The sequence below is a fragment of the Egretta garzetta genome, unplaced genomic scaffold, assembly GCF_000687185.1.
Source record: "Egretta garzetta isolate BGI_Z169 unplaced genomic scaffold, ASM68718v1 scaffold158, whole genome shotgun sequence".
Lineage (NCBI taxonomy): Eukaryota > Metazoa > Chordata > Aves > Pelecaniformes > Ardeidae > Egretta > Egretta garzetta.
The window spans coordinates 775,594-796,012 of record NW_009260430.1 but is presented as its reverse complement, the minus strand read 5'-3'; the positions used below and the strand labels follow the sequence as shown (position 1 = coordinate 796,012).

Here is a 20,419-nt window from a genome sequence, read left to right as displayed (position 1 = left end):
ACCCAATGGATCCGCTGGCAGAAAAAAAAGTGCGTTCCTTGCAAGGCTTAAGAAATTGAATTACTATAGTATGTTCACTACAGACATAACTATAATCTCTCCCACTAGATGTCAACAGATACAAAACCCTCCCCTATGGAAACTCCCCATGAAGCTCATCTAAATATTACAACACGCAGCCAAGGAATGAAATTTCTGTAAGCGGTGGACGATGTACCGGCCAGGTTATCTATGGGGTGACAGCTGAGCCCGTTGAAAGCCCGACGGTTACATATCCCTCACTTTTGTACACCTCAGCATTGATGTTTCAGCACTGTAACGTGGGTGTTCAGGCCCAAGTTAAGAATGATTTCCAGTGTAGCAGTTTAATTTTGCGTGAAGGATCTGCGGGATGCGCTCACATCGTAATCCCTCACCTACGCTGGGAGGCTGTGTTTTACACCACCAGCATGGAAATCACCCAGAGGGAACTTTGCCGTTCCTCTGATCTCTTCCAAAGTATTTCTGTATAGCATTCAAGTCTACGCTGTTTCTTCCCCCTTTCCCTCTCTACCTGATCTTAGGAATAGCAGCTTTATAAAGCCACTTCAAAACTATACCACCACCCCCCTTAGTTTCTATTTAAATTAGCTCATTTGTGACGGGTTATTTTGCTGGAGACATCATCTATTTTTTTCCCAAATTTTAAATATCTGAAGAAATGTGCTATTACTTTTGTTTGTATAGTTTTAAAATTATTCATGTATAGTTTTAAAATTGTTCAAATCACACTTTAAAGATCTTCCAATCTCTTGTTCTAGTTGATGCTGAAAGTTTTAAATGGTGCAGTAAATAAACCACAGGCAGCTACATTTGAAGAGCTGTTTTGTAATGAGTCTGTGAGGCTCAGATTTCTTTTAAAAATCTTTTTTAGAAAAAAAAAAAGCATCACAGCTACTACTACAGAACATTAAAAGTCTTTAGTGAAAAATGCCTTGCAGCCATGCACGCCGACTGTTTGTTACACAGTACTAATTATGGGAAGTTTCCCTGAAGAATTAAAAATACGGCACAAGGCTCTTCATTCACCAGAACTATTGCCTCTGGTGTCTAATATTGTCTTAACAGTTCCCTGTGCTCTCCTCCATCTATATTAATCCATTCCCCCCCACACACACCAGGATAAAATTCCTCATGGCAGCGGATGGGGACCGCAGGCCGATGGCTGCGTCGTCTTGTCCAGCTTGCAGAGAACTTCCCACAGCAGGAGCACGGGCCCAGGGGAGCGGGACGTCGGCAGCCCAACACTTCACAAGTCACTGCCTTGCCCACCGGCGAGCCTTTACAAGCCCGCCACGCGGAGGCTGCTGAAGCATGTGTGGGCTCTACAGCTACTTTTCATGCTCCTCTCATTAAAATAGAAGTTTTAGAGGGGAAAAAAAAAAAACCCACAACTTTCAAACGTATGCACAGCATACAAGTTTGTGTGGCACCAGCAGTAAGAAAGCTGGTAGTTAACATTTTTCTGTAAAAATCCACCAAAAACAATCTGTAGAATTCCACAATAGGAATAATGAAATCTAAGAAGCTGAGACTTGTGATCCAACTTTTAAAGTGGATCATTTACTATACTTAAAAGGATTTTTATGTCCTTTTAAAAAACAACCTGTCAAGTTAGGGGGAGGAAGATTCACACTAGTGCAGCTTTGTGGCTGTTAAAGAAGCAGAACACCAGCTAGAAGGTATTCTCCGACTGCCTGCATAGAGGCTGGCCAGAGCTGAGTAATTGCATATTTTGAGAAGAGCTAACCTCTAAAGATAGGCGCCAGCACTGGCCTTTACAATAGCTTAAACATCTGACGAATGCAGGTGTGAAATGACCAACCAGGAGCAATCATCTTTTTAGGTATTCACAACCCGCCCCCCCCCTCCCCCAGCCAGCATTTTCAGTGTCACTCAAGAACTGGCCTGTGACATTGTACTGTGAAGTTCTGCACGGTCCTGCAGCTCCTTCTTGCTGGGGTGCAGGCAGCTGCGCTATCCCTTTCTCTGTGCAGTCGTCCCGGCGTGCTGCAGCTGTCCGGTCCAACACTACAAAAAGTGAGGGCAGCCTGTTTTGGCACAGATCACAGCAGGAAAGGAGAGTCTCTTGGCTCAGAGAAGGTGAAACCTCTCACCCCTCTTTGCCAATACCCGAGAATTTAGGAACTGCATTTTCCCCTTTGTAAAACTGTTGAAACGGACGACGGGCAAGACTTCTCAAATTTTCAACTGGTGTGGTTCCAACAGCATCCCTTTGCCACTCAGCCTCACGATGTCCTAAATGGACTTGCTCGGTGCAGCTGTGGTATGACCCCTTTCTGCATGTCTCATGATAGAAATAATTTTAACAGAGCGGAATTTAAACTACCCCTTCCACCCCAACGCAGTGGCTGATACCGAACTTTAATCCACGAGTTCTTCTGAAGCGAAACCTCTCGATGCAGTATCCAACTTAAAAAAAAAAAAACCTGAACAAAATACATGGGTGAGCGGGTGCTTTAGATGCCAGTTATAAAGCACTCTACAACGGGAAGTTACTTACCACAGTTAGGAGACGTTCCTCAAGAGCAGCCTTTGCATAGTCACCCTGCTGGGACGCATGCCTGACATCTCAGAGCCTCAGAAACTTGTCGAAGAGTCAATCCCGTTAGGTGCCACTGAAGCACCCTCTTGTGGCACTGAGCACTCAGTGCCCGAGGCTGCGAAGGTGAGGTGTAGTTTGTAACCGCTTCAGTTCCGCGCCGTTCGACTGTTCCTTTCCTGAAACCTGTTTTTGCTAAGACTTTTTGTCATTTCCTTCAAGATAGCTTAGCATTAGTTCTAAATAATTCGAAAGTGTTGAACTATTCTTAAGTAGGTTTCGGTGTTAGTTTTCACTGTTAATTGCCTACGGAACGACGTGTCTGCTTCCACTTTCAAGACCAAATCAAACTTTATTATCACGCACTAGTGTTTCAGAGGTGTGCCTCCTGCCCTGCTGTTTTTCTTCAAAAGCCTCTATCAGTTCTAATCTGCACAACGAGAAGCTCATAATTAAGCTGCCTGTGCGCCAAGCCTTTATGTTCGGGCACACAAAGAAAGTAAATCTGGCTTTAAAGTTAATTAATTTAGGAAACTCCGAGAGGAGGACCTTTGCTGTGGTGATTTGTTTGCACGCAAGCCAACACTGTAGCTACACTCATGTAAATCTGTAGCTTAGACACACAAAGCTTTGTTTGTTTTCATCTACATGAAATTACAGTGATTTATCTGAGCTAAATTAGACGACTACATCTTCACAACTACACCGCTCCCGAGTGAAAGAGAGGCACTATCTGCTGCAGAAAAAGGGCTCCTTATTTTCCAGGCCACTTATGGATTGGTATCATCATTCCTTGCAGGGACAGGCCATCTTCAGGTTCCAAGTTCAGTACAGATCAGACAGAGCAAATCATCAGCACCAAGATCAGCAGCAAAACGTGACTCCAAAGTGCAAGAGATCACCTCCAAAAAACCCTTTTATTTGGGGACTAGCAGAGGAAGACCTTTTTCACTGGCTAGGCAGTCAAGTGAGCAAGTTCAAAGAACTAAAGTAATATTAGTAAAAGAAAGCAAAACAGCAATAGAGGGTGGTGAGGTTTTTTTAATCAAACTTTCAGCACTTTCAGTGTTGATGACAAGAGATAAACCACCCTAATATTCATAGTGCATCCGTAAGTCGTACCAGGTTTCTGTCCCCCCCAAACCCTTCCTCTCAGCAATGGTTCCTTACACTGAAGCCAAGCACCCGTTATGGCAGGAGTGCTGGCTTTCTGTCGTCCAAGCGCCTTGGAAAAGGCAAAATAGGAAACATGCCAGCAGCAGGGACCAGCCTTCCTAACTTAAGAGACACGGCAAAAATCTTCACGTGGCCGACAGCCACAGGACAGATGTAACATACCTTGCAGAGCAGAGAAGGGGAGCTCCGGTAGTTCACAGGCAGGAGACGATAATCGCTCCCCAAGGATCCCACTGCTCCTTTTAATTGCCTGGGTTCCAGGGGATGTTGGCTCCAGCAGCCACCACTGCTCTGCCTCGCTCCGCAGCCAGGGTTCAGGCCGTGTGCCAGCCCACGGGCCAGCACAGCCCTTGCCATTCTCATGATGCGGGTCGAGGACGGGAGCTGCGGTACACCAGCCGCTCCTGGACTACTAACTTTCCAAAGCCACACCTCCAACATTCATTTCTCAGAAGTTCTGGCAGATTCATCTTAGGTATTCTGAGCATTATTTGGTCTGCCAGCAGCCTTTCTGAAAAATCCTCTAGTTACAAAGGGTTCAGGCTAGACCTACCTATACAGCAACCACGTGTCCTAGAAAATTGCCAGTAGCAATAAACAAACAATTTTTTTTATTCCCCTGGTACTACCCAATACTTATTGCCTCTTAGTATGGGTCTACATTGCAGAACATAGCATTAAGCAAAGATACCTCAGCTTTCAAGGAGTTAATTCAGATGCCAGAAAGTTCTTTAGTTATAACAGTATGGAACTTGGCACATGGCTAGTTTATCCTGTGGGGAAGCACTCACCAAAACAAAGGCATCAAGTTTAACTACAACCAGGGCTTGCAGACAAACATACTTATGACTTAAGAACAGCTGCTCAGTTTAAGTAAATATTTGTAATAGTAGTTTAAGTACTTTTTAATAGCTGAAGCAGTATCAGTATACCCACGTACACTGCACTCAACTGAAGAGTCACAACTTAAGCTGGCAGAATCTTGCATTAAATTGGCACCAGTCTGTGTGCAGACAAGGCTTTACTTTTTTCTTTTTACAACAGTATTTACAGCTTCCTACACCACTTCTACCTCCTGAGCCACAACTCCTCTGTCTTGAGTGTACTACATTTTCCCCCTGCTCTCTTTGTAGTGCTATATTTTCTCTTTCCTGCCTTTGTACTGTTATTACAGAAAGAAAGAAAAAATGACGCAAGAAAAAACCCCCACATAAATAACGTATGCTATAATCTAAACATTTCGGTATGCACATCCCATTTTCTGATGATGGGCTCCTGCTACCACTGTATTTACATCTCCGTATTTTGTTAGAGAAGATTAGGAACAAAGCAGTCCCAGTGCCCTCTGTACCTGGGATCCTTAACTATACAAGCAAACACTATTCACTTTGTGAACAGGTCTCGGGTGTAGAAAGTTTAGCTGCAGAAGAAACGATGAAAACTGAAAGGGAATAATAAAAATGAACTTGTATCGCCAGAGCCAGGGCTCTACAAACCTGGCCTCCCACTTCCAGGAGGTGGCAGCGTTAAGTTCTCTCTCCATAATTCACCGCTGTAAAGCAGGAGAGGTACCACAAACATTGTGCTTTTCTCTTAATGAAACACTTCCCCTTCAAAGTCCCACTCAAACAATTTCTGTGAAACACTAAGACCAAATAAGCTATTACAATAGCTAGCTGTAAACTTGTACTATTTATCTGTCTACAGTTAAGTAAACAGAAGTTTAGTGCCTTGGTGTGACAAAGTGCTTTTTACTCAGGAAGTTCCACCACAAGAACTGTAGTAAGAAACACATTTCATGTTTATTTTTATCTAATAAACCCTCTTCGCTCTCCTGTGCACTCAGTTACTTTTTATCAATAAACGCAGTTAAGATGTTTAAGTAGCTTTAGCACCTGTGCTGAGTAAATTATCAGCTCATGTATTTCTTTTAAATCTAGCACAGTAAGTCAGCTGAACTTCAACAAAGATTTGAAGCACTGGTGAGTACTTAGTATGCTTATGACTGGGCAGTCTAAAATTTGGGATACTGCAAATGTCTATCTTCTTCCCCTCCTTGATGGATTCTTTTTCTATTTTAAAACTGCTGATACATTTGGTGCTGACTTCTATTTGATAATTAACAATAGAAGTATAGAAAAAAAAGTCTCTTTCAAGTGTTGCTCTACCTATCAAGCAGAAAACCTGAGTTCAGGTGCATGAGACATTACTGATACTGCTGATAAACCTTTGCATCAGCAAACTTCATGTTTGAAGTGTTCCTTTACTCCCTTGTTTACAGGGCAGCAGTGACTATAATGGACAAACATTGTTACAAATGCAATACATGGTATTAATTAGCGTAAATTTTTTTTTAAGTATAAAATCTCCCAGCAGGGTCAAATAAGGAGTGGACATAAACTGCTTTTGTGATTCCTTCTGGAAGAAATATGTTTGCATCATCCTGTTTAAAGTTAGTCCTCCTCCAATAATTCAAAATAATGCTTCCTATTCCAAGATGTATGTTAGTCTGCTAACAAAACTGAAACATTTCAGAAATCATTTTGGGTGGTGCTTCCCCACAAACACCTAGATGATCTTGCCAGATAAATGAGAGTCTGTTTTGCTTTTGTTATGAATATTACACCTCCTTTGACATGACCTAAATATTGGTAATTAACACTAGCTCACTTGACAAAGTCAGGATTTCTATCACAACTTGAATCTCTGACGAACAATGTTCCTACATCTCAACAATCCATATACTTGTATCAATTTGGAAGCTAGGATGACTTTTGAAATTCCAGGTAAGACTGCAGATTAAATAAATACCAGTTTTCCTACCAAAATAAAAAGCAACACTTCTGAAAGGCAATGTGACACAAGCCTAACTTCCTCTTGTATGTGCAGTTCAAATGCTGCCTGCAACTTTAAAAGTACTTGTACTTAACAGTCACGTATCAAAGCGAATTCAAGGTGTTTCCCACTCTAGTTATTAAATGAATAAATAGGATTATCTTCACTGGGAACATCAAGATGTTAGAACAGTGTCATTAATAAGGCTCCAGATTTTGGTGTACAGCCCTAACTCATCCCCAAAAAATCTATAGAAAAAAAAATTAGGAAGTGAAAAGACATGAACTAATGGGGTAACAGAGAAAAAGAAATCACTGCTCTATATAACTCCATACTACTAGCACCAATATCTTTTTTTTTTTTTTTTCAAATACAAAACAGGTTGAGAGGAGAAAAGGGGGCTTACTGGCAGGGTTATAGATGCAAATACGCGATATGCTCCTATCACCCAATACATCTGTAAGAGTGGCTTGATTTTCTTCTTGCTACTACTTAATAAAACTACTGTAATACGTAACAACAACAATCTGGTATATGACAAGTACAGAGTAAACATATAAAGTAAATCCATGTCTGAAATACGATAAACTGACTGATGGAAAGAGTATTACAGAGAGTAATTCTGCTAATCATGCTAAGTTTCCTTAATTCCTAAAGGGCCTCGTGTGCTGAAGTGACAAGGAAGGATTTGCAGAACATGGCTTGAAGCTCTAGGGAGAACGCAGGCTGTATTTTGAAATAGTGTATATGGAAGAACCCCATCCTTCGCCTCCTCTAGGTGACCTTAAGTCCAAACATTAGACACTTAGATGTCTGAACTAGCCATCTGAAACGTCTTTCATAATCAATATTCAGAAATAAGCATTTCTGAACAGTGAGTCACTTTACAGATTACATGTTTTGTCCACTGAAGGTGTTTTTCTTGACAGACTAGCTCAGATTTAGAGAGTTCTAACTTTTAGATACCGGAAGTGAAATGAGAGGACTCTCACGAATTTCCGTAATGCTGTAACATCTATGTTTTGAACAGCACGTAAAGATTTGTTAGATAAATAAAATCTTGCAGGATACTCTTAAAGATGATGCAATAGCAGCTTCTCAGGGAGCTTACAGCTCAAACCCATCGAATCAAAAAGCAGGACCCATTTTTTCACAAATACACAAACAATTACCTGGGAATTTAGTAACAGCACAGTCTCCACATATTAGTACAACTTACCTTAATAATAGCAATCTGAAGTTCTTCCATTCATTTGATATGAGAGCTCTTCATCACACGAACTAGGTTGTTTTCTACTTATTATTAAAGTCTGGTACATACACATTTTTTGAACCAATTTAACAATTTAGCTACAGGAATCCAATTTTCTACTGGAATTGGTTACATATGTATAACCTCCAGTGTGGTAAAACTTAAGAGCAAACCCCATTAAAAAAACCCCAAACTCACTGCCTCAAAACCTGTATTCTTATCTCCTAGAAAAGTATGTATAGCAATACGGACATTTAAAGTGATATGGTTATCAGACAGAAAGTGTCATAAAAATTGACATGGAAAATAAGCCCTTATAGTTTCATTTTACATCTTTCCTAATTTTAGTAATGTTTAAAACACTACTGTTTCTGACAAAAAAGCAGCTACAGTTTCTTATGAAAAAGCTTTAAAAATGCAAGTTTATAAAAATATGTATCTTAAGAGTTCACTATAAAAAAGGCACAGGGCCCAAGTAACAAAATAAGCAACAAAAATATGCAGGGAAAATTTACAACCATTTAAACATTTGATGTGGGTAAATACAACTAAAATATACCTAGTAACTCTACTATGTGCTGTAACAATAAACAGAAATTTAGGGTGGCTGTTCCCTCAGTGTTTAAAAATTACATTTAAAAAAATCTCACCTTAAAGATAATCTATAAACTTATCAGTTACTTTACATATAATGTAAGTGTTTAATAACTAGGTTTATTTCTGAAAAATGTAAAATTGGCTAAAGTGTGGTTAAAAAAGCTGTGAGAACTGAATTTCTGAATTCATTAACCTTCAAGTGATTAAGCATGAGACACCAGGTCTGTGTTTTGTAGATGTGAAATGTAAGATTTCATCTGAAGTCCCACCACTGCATTATAAAACTTAGCTGGAGTCAATCAAAAAATGTCATTAGCAGAAAGACTTGTTCAGGCTACAAAGCAGTATTTACTTACCTTTGTATGAGTTACAAGGATGCTATTCAAAACCTGCAAAAATATGCAAGGCAGTATCTCTGCCTAATAGCCACTTAAGATGTGTTCTTGTGTGTGTGGATAATGTGTGAAGTATGAACATATAAACAGAAGGGGCAGGGAGGGAGGGGGAAGAAAAAGAAGAGAAAAGAAAAAAATAGTACTGCCTCCCCCCCAAACTTAAAAGTAAAGAATGGTCCTCAAATTATTTCATATAAGGAAGAAAAGCAGCAGGAAGGACTTGGATATACTTGACAGTTAAAAGCTGTTTGAAGAAGTGTAAAGTATCGTTGGATACCACGTTGAAGATTTCATTCTCGGCACTAGCACTGAAAATGCAAGACCTGAGAGACAGGTGCCAAATCTAAATTACAAAAATACAATTCAAATTAGTACAGTCAATTGCTGATTCATGGTGCACACTGTGCAACCTTTCTGTAAAACTTAACATAAATGTATCAATACTTACCTTTTCTAGATTAGAAACAGTTATTGTCTTTATGGGAAAAATTTAAAGCTTAAACATGTAGTTTTCATCCAGAAATCAGCTGGGTAGATTGACAGGCTCCTAATCATACAACTGTCATATGATACAAATGAAACTTCTAAAAGTGCTTCCCATTTGTGTGCATCTCTGTGTGCGAATCTTTGAAGGTGGAGAAAAGTAGGTTGGTGCCACATTAAGAAAAAAACCCCAAATCCTAAACTCCCTAGTCTTGCAGAGCCAAGAATGGATGGGTATTCAAAGAAAATGTAAATGATTATTCAGGAATATCCCTATGCGATACATACATTTGAACAACAGTGAAGATGAAATGGCAGCAGTCCTTTCAGGCTTTACAGCATTGTAATTATGATCGCTTGCCCAGGACGGTGTGCTGTTTTCTGCTGCTGGCTCTTTAGCAATAGGTTGAGCGTTTGCCTCAGTCTTGGAAGTTGTCAAAACAGTCTTCTTCATATTCATCTCTCTTTTCTCAGGGAATTGTCTCTTTTGGTTTGAAAGAGGCTTAATACCTGCCTGTATGAGTAAAAGAAGCTTAATTACTAATAATCATCAAATACTTTGTATTTTAAAAACAAGCAGAGGTAGTTACATATATGGACACAGATTTCTTTTATATTAAGCTCCTGTAAATACACTTGAAATGATGTAATTTCACATTCAAGTCTATAGAGCAATGGTAATATACACTGTAACTTCCAGAAAAGAGAATGGCAAAGAAACCACCTCAAAACAACCATATTTACCATCAAGTTGTGGAGGGTTTTTTTGTTGTTTGTTTGAAAAACTACTGCCCATTTTATAGGGGTTTCCAAAGGAAAAGGAGGTGGTTTTGATTTCATCTTTTTGCTTCCAAAAGCACGCATACAATGCAGTCACATTAGTTTACAGTAATTCCAAATTACTGACCCAAACCCAGTAACTTGGGAGTTAAAAAAGGTAAAACTAATTTGGAATGAAATTAAAATAAAAAAGGTATACCACTTATACTTTTTTTCAAAAAAGTAAATTAATTTGGAATTAAAATAGTTGGGTTTTTTTTTTTTCCAAGTGTGCTGCCACCTAGAAGGCCCTTTCAATAAACTATCTTTCTATCTAGAGGCAATAATTAAGATTTTTAAAAAGTGACAGGAAAACATTTTATTGTCAGCAGAATTAAACAATGCTTTCAGCACAGAAAAAGGCAAGTGAACAAAAATAAAAAAAAGAAAATAGAAAGCTCCTCTTCAAATGACTTGGCAACTGTGCTTCAGGACAGCTGCTCTGGACCATGAACTTTAGCTTACCTGCAGCTGAGATTTTGGCATGCCAGGTTTTTCAGATTTTGGTTTGATCTTCTCTTTAGGTTTTGGTTTTGCATCTTTGCCAGCACTTAAAAACTTCATAGTGGCTGCAGCGTGTTTAAGAATGCAGTCATTGCTGCAATACACAGAATCAGGCTGAGCCAAATTAAAACAGCCAGGACCAATGCACTTCGATGCACCAGGAGCTTCAATTACCTATAGATTAAAATGGAGTGAGTTCAAACTTCAAAGAGGAAACAACAGAAACATACCTGTATAATATGAAGAAATGCTTACATATCACACGTGCAGACCGCAGCTGTGACTGTTCGTGGCTCGCACAATTGCCAGCGTGAAAACAATTTCCGTTTTGGATGTAACAGAAACAACCCATACAAATGTAAGAATTCCACTCTTGTAACACACTATTTTCAGAACATGTTGTATTTCCAAGCGGCTGGTCTGCTAGCAATGAACTAAGGGAGGCTGGTTTCCTAAATTTTCAGATCCCATAAGCATACAAATCTTTTTTTCTGATCCTCTACATCATGTGAGAATCTCCTTAACTCAGAACTGGTTTTTCAAGAGCGAGGATTCTAAAGCACATTTTACTTGTATATCACCATCAGCAGCTGTCCTCAACCATGCACACATGCAAAAGGAAGCACTCAGCTGTTCAGGTGTACAGATAATTCTTGCTTTAGAGGTTTACCAATTTTAATTTTACAAGTCCCCAACTTATATAAACACAGCCATTCTCCTAGACAATCTTGCCATAGCCTTACACATTGAGAAGGTTGCGTATGCAAGCTGTGTTTTCCTCTTACTTCACAATTGCTCTCCATTTATATCAAAGTGGTATATACTAAGCACTTCCTCTTCAAATGTTAAGATTTAGAAAATAGTACATTACTTGGAAACAGAGTACATTAGGTCAATGTCTAGAAATATCTGAAAGCTCTTTAGGCTCCAACACATCACCTCTAGGAATTACGCCTTTAGGCTCACTCTTCTAGGTTACTCCTAAAAATGTTATACAACTGACCTAACTACTGTAGCTCTAGAGAGCCTCTCCCCTATCAATAAACTGCAATTTGTAATTACCAAAAGTAAGTTTTTCAGGAATATTTCCAGTTAAAAAAAAAAAAAAAAAAATCATTTGCATAGCGTGGCTTATTTTTCCCCAATTGAAAGTTGGTAAAACAGCATTATCTGCTGCAATCTGATAAAACCTGCCTTTGGGAATTTTCCCTTAAAAATTCAACTTATGCTTTAGAATACTTTTCCATCATGTACACACTTAACTATGAAGCACAAGAAATAAGTATCAATTCATGTTCCCTAAAAATCATCTCAAACTTCAGATTAACCGAGCTGTCATTTTTAATTAAGGGCATTTACTCAGATTATGACGAAACTTTCAGTTTCGATGTCTGTACTTCTACAATTTCTAGGAGTTTTAATCACAAACCAAAATTCTACGGCTATAGGTGCTTATGGACAGCAACAAAAAGGAGTCTCTCTCAAAGAGCCTAGAATACTGGTGTAAGAGAACAGATAAACTGAGTAATTACGCTGTTTGGTCACTGTACCAGAGTGACTTCAGCACATCAATACATGAAATAGCAATGATCTTTTTGCCTAGAATGGGCAGGGAAATCAGCAGCGAGGGAGCGGTGCTTGTTTACGCAAGGCATAGAGGGATCTAACTGAGGCACGGGGGACAGCATGGACTAAAACACAGCCAGACTTCACCGTCCACTTCTCTCAAAACATGGTACCACCTGGCAAACACAAATAGAGCAGTCCCACTTCCATTTCCAAATGCCAAAAGAATACCTAAAATATCAGCAGTTCTTCCGTAAGAGGCAATGAGTTAATGATACTTATGTTGTTCTTTCACTAAAGGAGAGGTGCCCAACATGTTCAAGTAACTTGTTAGCATGCTAATAGCAAAGAGTAATTGCCGATACTCAGAAGCAGAACTTAAAATTAATACTAGCACTGTCAGTGAAATACAGACCAACACCAGGATTGGACTCTCAAAAAACATTTCCGTGTACAAAAAAGTACAAATGTATTTGAAACTGTGTTTCAAAATATTTTTGAGAAAAATACTGTTTTCTACCCATTTATCTTAAAATAGTAAATATTAACATACTAATCTCAAACTGTTCTGATCTATACATTAAGCTCACTCTGCTGATATGGGTAGCTCTTTAAATTTAAATTGATTAGAAGTGTGGGGGGGTGTTCCATAAAGGTTTTGTAGAAAATGGACTACAACAGAAAGATTCCTCCAGGGAGACAGTTAGACTCAACCTTGTAACACTTATTCTAAGGATGTTTTCAAAGTGTAAAGACTAGGCATCAAAGAACAACTTCATTCAAAAAATATGCAAATAGCTGTAGCATTCTAACAGCAAATACTCTAAACATGCTCTTTGAGTCACAGTAAGGAGAAAAGGAAAATGTTCCAAGACGTTGGCATCACTACAGTAGCCTGGGCAGTACAAAGACAACCAGTGCATCATGAAGTTTTTAAATTTGTGTACATTGAGCTGAAGAAGCTTCTTTGCCTGTATTTTGAATTGGGCATGGAACTTACTATTACAAAACCTAAGCTTCTTTTATATTTCCTGCCAGAATCTGCAGTAATTCCAAACACATTTTTATGTTTAAAAAAGGCAGTATGAAACAATTCTCTATGCACCAATAATCTGAAGAAGCATCAGGACAAAAATCAGAACTTCAAAGACTAATTGGAAGTACAGAGGAAGTACAGCTGGAATTAACTCCAACAGCCTCTTCTCAATGTTAAGTAAAAAGTTTCACTATCATTGAAAATGTTCAAAATTGTTTGAGATTATTTCAAAGCTAGTATAAACCAGTCCAGAATTTTAGTGTGTTTATTAAAAGAACACATTATTTGACTTCCAAAGCAGTATTTATAAAGGGCAGAATAGCACAAAGCACGTAGCGTGGCATTTCCTTACACCTACATGAAACTTTTAAATTCCCCACTTCAAAATAACACTTCCTTATTTTTAGTTCCTGTACTGGTAGGACCATGGATAAACTTCTGCTAAACGGTAATATTTAGCAGGTTGTTCAGCTTCATATTTAGCTTTAAAAAAATCAAGTCAGATTTACAGCTGTAAAAGTAATCCAATGTCTCAATCTACGCAGTGAAACACAAAAAATAAGAAAATAAGAAATTATTAAAATACTTACAGGTTGAAATATCTTTAGTTTTTTCTTCCCGCTTGGATTTGCAGCTTTTTCAATCCTACCCTTGATTCCTTGGTCCTCAACAGATTTTTGTTCGATTGTTCCTATGCTTGTGAATTCTGTGCCATCCATATTTACTTGCCCCGCTTTAGCTTCCTGCTGGTCTATTTCTGAAACAGGCTCATCCTGTCCCTGCAGAATGGTGCAGTTTGGACAGATATAGTCCTCACCATTCCTTTCCAACAATCGCCCTCGAGCCTCAGAAATACCCACACAGTCACCATGAAACCATTCCTCACATCTATCACAACAAATCATAAACCTGAAAAAAAAAAACAAAACCCAAGGAACAGTAAAACATTGTGAAATGAAAAGACAATTAATGCTCAGTAGCTATTTCAAGCAGCAGATCATAAGTACCCCACTAAAGTACCAGTATACTGTTCTGCCTCACTGTTCATTTCGGTATTCACTTTTTTTTTTTTATCCCATTTTAAATATTTGTTATAAACTCCCCCCCAAACTTCAAGCAAACCCAACAGCTCATTTACATATATTCAAAAAGTAAGCATTAGCCTTCGGTTTGATTTTTCATCACAAGAAAATTCTAACTACTTGCACTGCGTTTTAAGTTGAATTGGGCATGGAACTTACTATTACAAAACCTTTGCCTACCTGTTGTTATGAGGCTGACGACAAATACAATACAGTGCATTTGGGTCATAAATCTCAGACTCAGGTTTGCTTTTGGGCAGTTCTTCGGGTTCTTCATCTGTGACCCCTTTTGCGCCAAGGGCAGGCTTTACCTCCTTCTGAACCTGAAGATCTTCAGTGTCTTCCTCAGACACAACCACTTGACTTGCAATCTCAGTGCTGTCTGCAGTCTCGGGCTCTTGTTTGACAGGCAGCTCAGACTCCACTTGTTTTTCAGACTGCCCATCACCTGTTTCTGTAGGGTCTTGTTCTGTATTTCTTTTCCTCAGGCGGTTTTGTATATCTTTCAACGTCAGCTGCACAGGTTTCTGTTCAACACGTTTCTTTCTTAGTCGATTCTGCAGTTCCTTTAGAGTTAATCCATCACTATCACTATCAGAAGTATCATCTTCCTCTTCTTCCTCCTCCTCTTCCTCCTCTTCTTCTTCCTCTTTTGTGCGTCTGCTTTTAGAGCCTTTCTGTTCCTTACTACTCCTAGTGCCAATCCTCCGAGTTGCAGGTTTTGTATCTGGAGTGCTCTCAACACTGTCTTCTGAAGCAGTTTCAGCATCTGTGGCTGGACAGGATGCTGGTTCCCCTGAATCTTCCAGAGCAGTAGGAACACTCCTCCTTCCTCTGCGTCTTACCGTTGTAAGAAATTCTTCCCCTCTTTCCGTTCGCTTTGGTTGCCGTCCACTACGCCTGAGGTTTAAGCTTTGCTGCTGCTGTTGAGGCTGTTGTTCACTAGAGTCCACATCAGCCTCTCCTGCACCTTCTCGCTTAGCAATTGTAGTCCTTCGAAACCCCCAGGTTTTCCTGAACTCTTTACTTGTAGGCTTGATGGTTTTTTGTTCCTCCTCATTGCTTTGCTCACCTTTCTCATCCAAAACTGATGCTAAAAACAAAGGAACAGTTATTAAACTGATGCTGAAGGAAGATGGGTTTTTCTTAAAAAAATTTTTCAACACAGTATTATTTTCTTTGTGGTAATCTATATGTATCTCCACCTCATTTTATGACCCTGAAAACAGATAAAATGCTTTCTTGTGAATGTAATACAACAGCAGTAGCAATTAAATACATCATTGAACACTGTGCCAATATAATCCAGCTGTTACAGACTCTTCTGTTATTTAAATATATATATACACACACACAATGGACAAATAAGCACATTTTCTGCTCAATTTAAAAGGAAGAAATCTTACCAGGAGAACTATTTTCCATGTTGTCAGTATTAGATTCAGATTCTAATGGCACTGGCTGTGAACTTACAGCTTGTTCCATAGTACGGACGCCACTGTCCCCACCCTGAAACGCTGAAGAGAAACATAAGGCTCAAAACTCAAGATTCAAAAATACTCATGGCCTAAGTATTTATTATATATTCTGATGTAATCTCATTATGTTATTGTAACAAATACCTAACTCGAATTTCAAGCCACTAATAGTCACTGAATATCAACAAAAAGTTGACTGAATTCATTCAAAGTACTAAGTTAAATATATGGGTTCGGACACTATACTGATGTATTTTATTAAATAGCCGTAGGATTGCTGATAGTTTCTGGTACTTGTCAAAAAAATCCTTTCATGGTAACAAACCTATTCCCTGGGGTTTGTCTGGGGAAAAACCTATAGCAGTTCGACTCCTTATGTGGACACAGGAACCATGCATGCACCAGTATGAAAGACCATGGAGCAGAACAAGGAGCCATCCAAACAGACAGTACAGACACAGTGACTGTTTCAAAGGTGAGGATGGGATTTGATATCAATAACATTTTCTGGTAGGAAGGACTGCTGATTACCTGCAGCAGGATAAGAAACAAGGTAGAAACAGCAGGCAGTTTAAAGAAATTCAAAGCTACTTCTGTCTAGATAATACAGGATTGGTCAAAGAATAATGAAGGTTTGGATTTTAAGCAAAATGTAAAACCAGAGAAACACCCTAGTCTTCCTTGTTAAAATAAACTAGGTCTATATCTTGTCTATTAAATAGTTTAGCTGCTATTTTTAAGTTGTTTCAGAAACACTGGTGGGTATTCAGGATAAAGTAACACACTTTCCCTTCAGTATTTAAAATAAGGTTTATCGGATAGAAAAAATGACACAGAAAAGAACACAATAAAAAACTTCTCAAACATCTCTCTGGGAAAAAAAACCAAAACCAAACTGTGTTGAATGACACTTGAGAAAGGCTGCTTCTTGACATGGTTATTTATAAAAAAAGTTTTCAGCCTATATTATCTACCAGAATGACAAAAAAAAAAAAAAAAGAGAAAAAAAAAGATTCAGCCAGGAACCTCCAACTATCATAGACAGAGCCATAAGGGGGAGTAGAAATCTGTGCTGACAACCAAGATCCTTTTCTCTCAAAAGTCTTTTCCAGCATACTATGAGACTCTCTCATTTGAGCAGAAAGAAGCACATGAGAGAAATAAATGTAAGATCTGAGACTGCATTCTGAGTAATTCAGGAATAACCTCGCTTGAACAAGTATTAACATTAGTATTACACCACGGTGCAATGTTTTAAAGGAGTTGCATGCCACACAAACGCTCTCACAAATGAATGCAGAAACTATGGTTTACGGTCATTGCAATTACATTGCTCATGTGAAACGGCAACAGGCAGTAGGAAGCATACTGCAATGAACCAGGGAAACAGAATCTACTTTAAAAACAACAAGAAACACCCCCCCAACTCTTCCCCAAGAATGTTTTTGTAGTAGTTATATGCCTATTCCTGGCTCAAGAATTGCACGGGTAAGCCAAAAGGGAACATTAACAGAATTCCTAAATAACAGTACCTGCTGAAAGAATCAAAGCTATTTCTAACAGCTGTAGCTATTACAGCTACAAGTTTTCAGAGGCATCCTTGAGCAAACTTTTCCCAATCTTGCAGTGTACACTGGTGACACGTGCCTCTATTTCATATACTGCATTAGCTGCATTACTGTTCTGCTTTATCAAACACCATCTCTCTATTGTGCAACTCCTCTGCTTTCTAGTATTATATTTAACAATGCTACAAAAGAAACATAACTGTCAATGCTATGGAAACAAACATCCATGCAGATATGTTAAAAAAACGAATGCTGAAGTTGTAACTTAAAGAGTCATTTCAGTGAGATACTATAAATGTTGCTGTAAAAGCAGCAGACTCCAGAATGTCAATTTAAGTAGTAACTGATTACTTTTAACATTACAGACAGACAGAAAAGTGAATTGTAAGCCTGTAGCACACAGGTAAAAAGCTGAAACTGCTTCAGTCCAGTATGAAATTCCATTAAATTACCCCCTTAAAAAAAAAAAAAAAATCACTAACTCAGGTTTGGGGTTTTTTTTGTTGTTTGTTTTTTTTTTTAAAACACCACCAAAATTACATTCACATCAGAAAGGCTACAATGGAAGTAGGGGAACAAGTCAAAACAGTTAAAGTTTACATCTCTGTTTACCTTAGAAGACAAAGAAATGTTAAAAAGCTACAAGTAGAGGTATTCCAAATTCTGAGATTTAAATTCCCAATCAAATGTAAAGAAGCAAAAAGTCTCTTCAATGTCCTCTATATGCTTTACCTGACACAGCATTAGAGGTTCGAACGGTTTTTCCCTGCAGAGCTGAATGAAAAGGAGAGCCAGAGGAGGGCAGCAAAGGATCAGAGTCATTCAGCATTATCCTTCCAGCACATGCTGAACTTCTTGATTCAGAAGTGCCAGACTGAGTCTCTGAGTGGTCAGCAGGGCCAAATACTACCAATCCTCCTTTTCCTGCTGGCTCCTGGAAAAAAAAAACAAACAACCAAACACTCAGAAAAAATAAGGCAACCATATATTTATGAACTTATCTTACTCTGTTTAGATAAACTGGTAATTGTTTTGCCTGTATTACATTATAAAGCAAATTCCGTTCTTTTGCCTTCTTGACAGTTTTCTACTTTCAGGACACTGAAACCGGAAAGAAAAGTCAAAGTAAAGCAATCCCACCTCCACTACTTACCACCAGTTGAGACCTTTGAAATAACTACAAGATGTAACTGTACTCTACTCAATTCCTTTAGATCCCATTAAGACTTCCAGAACAGTAACAACCTGTAATCAACAAGTCTATTCCAGTTTGTACTAAATTTCATCACAGAAGACATTTGCAGCTTTAAGGATTTCAATCCAAGTGGCTACTCAACAGAATTCCTAAATAACAGTACCTGCTGAAAGAATCAAAGCTATTTCTAACAGCTGTAGCTATTACAGCTACAAGTTTTCAGAGGCATCCTTGAGCAAACTTTTCCCAATCTTGCAGTGTACACTGGTGACACGTGCCTCTATTTCATATACTGCATTAGCTGCATTACTGTTCTGCTTTATCAAACACTATCTCTCTATTGTGCAACTCCTCTGCTTTCTAGTATTATATTTAACAATGCTACAAAAGAAACGTAACTGTCAATGCTATGGAAACAAACATCCATGCAGATATGTTAAAAAAACGAATGCTGAAGTTGTAACTTAAAGAGTCATTTCAGTGAGATACTATAAATGTTGCTGTAAAAGCAGCAGACTCCAGAATGTCAATTTAAGTAGTAACTGATTACTTTTAACATTACAGACAGACAGAAAAGTGAATTGTAAGCCTGTAGCACACAGGTAAAAAGCTGAAACTGCTTCAGTCCAGTATGAAATTCCATTAAATTACCCCCTTAAAAAAAAAAAAAAATCACTAACTCAGGTTTGGGTTTTTTTTTGTTGTTTGTTTTTTTTTTTAAAACACCACCAAAATTACATTCACATCAGAAAGGCTACAATGGAAGTAGGGGAACAAGTCAAAACAGTTAAAGTTTACATCTCTGTTTACCTTAGAAGACAAAGAAATGTTAAAAAGCTACAAGTAGAGGTATTCCAAATTCTGAGATTTAAATTCCCAATCAAATGTAAAGAAGCAAAAAGTCTCTTCAATGTCCTCTATATGCTTTACCTGACACAGCATTAGAGGTTCGAACGGTTTTTCCCTGCAGAGCTGAATGAAAAGGAGAGCCAGAGGAGGGCAGCAAAGGATCAGAGTCATTCAGCATTATCCTTCCAGCACATGCTGAACTTCTTGATTCAGAAGTGCCAGACTGAGTCTCTGAGTGGTCAGCAGGGCCAAATACTACCAATCCTCCTTTTCCTGCTGGCTCCTGGAAAAAAAAAACAAACAACCAAACACTCAGAAAAAATAAGGCAACCATATATTTATGAACTTATCTTACTCTGTTTAGATAAACTGGTAATTGTTTTGCCTGTATTACATTATAAAGCAAATTCCGTTCTTTTGCCTTCTTGACAGTTTTCTACTTTCAGGACACTGAAACCGGAAAGAAAAGTCAAAGTAAAGCAATACCACCTCCACTACTTACCACCAGTTGAGACCTTTGAAATAACTACAAGATGTAACTGTACTCTACTCAATTCCTTTAGATCCCATTAAGACTTCCAGAACAGTAACAACCTGTAATCAACAAGTCTATTCCAGTTTGTACTAAATTTCATCACAGAAGACATTTGCAGCTTTAAGGATTTCAATCCAAGTGGCTACTCAGTGGAATAATAAAAATTTATAGCTGAGCTTCAGAATTGAGGAATATTCCTTATCATTGTCCCTTTCACTTATACGGCTTGCAACACAGCAAATTTCAGAAGCTTTATTTCAAGGACAGCAGACTACATCAGTAACAACACATTTTCCCAAAAATTAACCCTCGGAGAACACTTCAAAATCACAAGGCATTCATTTAAATCATCTGAACTAGAGCAATTGTTTAGTCCAGGGGTCCCAATTCACATGCAGAATGGCAACTGAACATCAACAACGACTCTTTGCCTGACTGCTTGCCTCC

The 20,419-nt window shown here is 38.6% G+C and overlaps 1 protein-coding gene across 5 annotated transcripts in view; it reads right to left on the bottom strand.

Annotated features, from left to right (window-relative positions):
- DIDO1 (death inducer-obliterator 1) overlaps positions 1–20,419 on the bottom strand; it is a 55,433-nt gene that overhangs the window by 27,096 nt on the left and 7,918 nt on the right. For 3 of the 5 annotated variants that reach the window (XM_035899269.1, XM_035899268.1, XM_035899271.1), the window contains exons 2-7: positions 19,519–19,720; positions 15,754–15,864; positions 14,528–15,440; positions 13,856–14,174; positions 10,625–10,837; positions 9,629–9,854 (exon numbers count right to left, since the gene is read on the bottom strand). In XM_035899269.1, coding sequence (XP_035755162.1) covers positions 9,629–9,854; positions 10,625–10,837; positions 13,856–14,174; positions 14,528–15,440; positions 15,754–15,864; positions 19,519–19,615 — 1,879 coding nt within the window. In that variant the 5' untranslated portion in view covers positions 19,616–19,720. Of the gene's footprint in view, positions 1–9,628; positions 9,855–10,624; positions 10,838–13,855; positions 14,175–14,527; positions 15,441–15,753; positions 15,865–16,150; positions 16,357–18,125; positions 18,329–19,518; positions 19,721–20,419 lie in introns of those variants that run through there. The other 2 variants (XM_035899270.1, XM_009643698.2) reach the window with 2 other exon arrangements.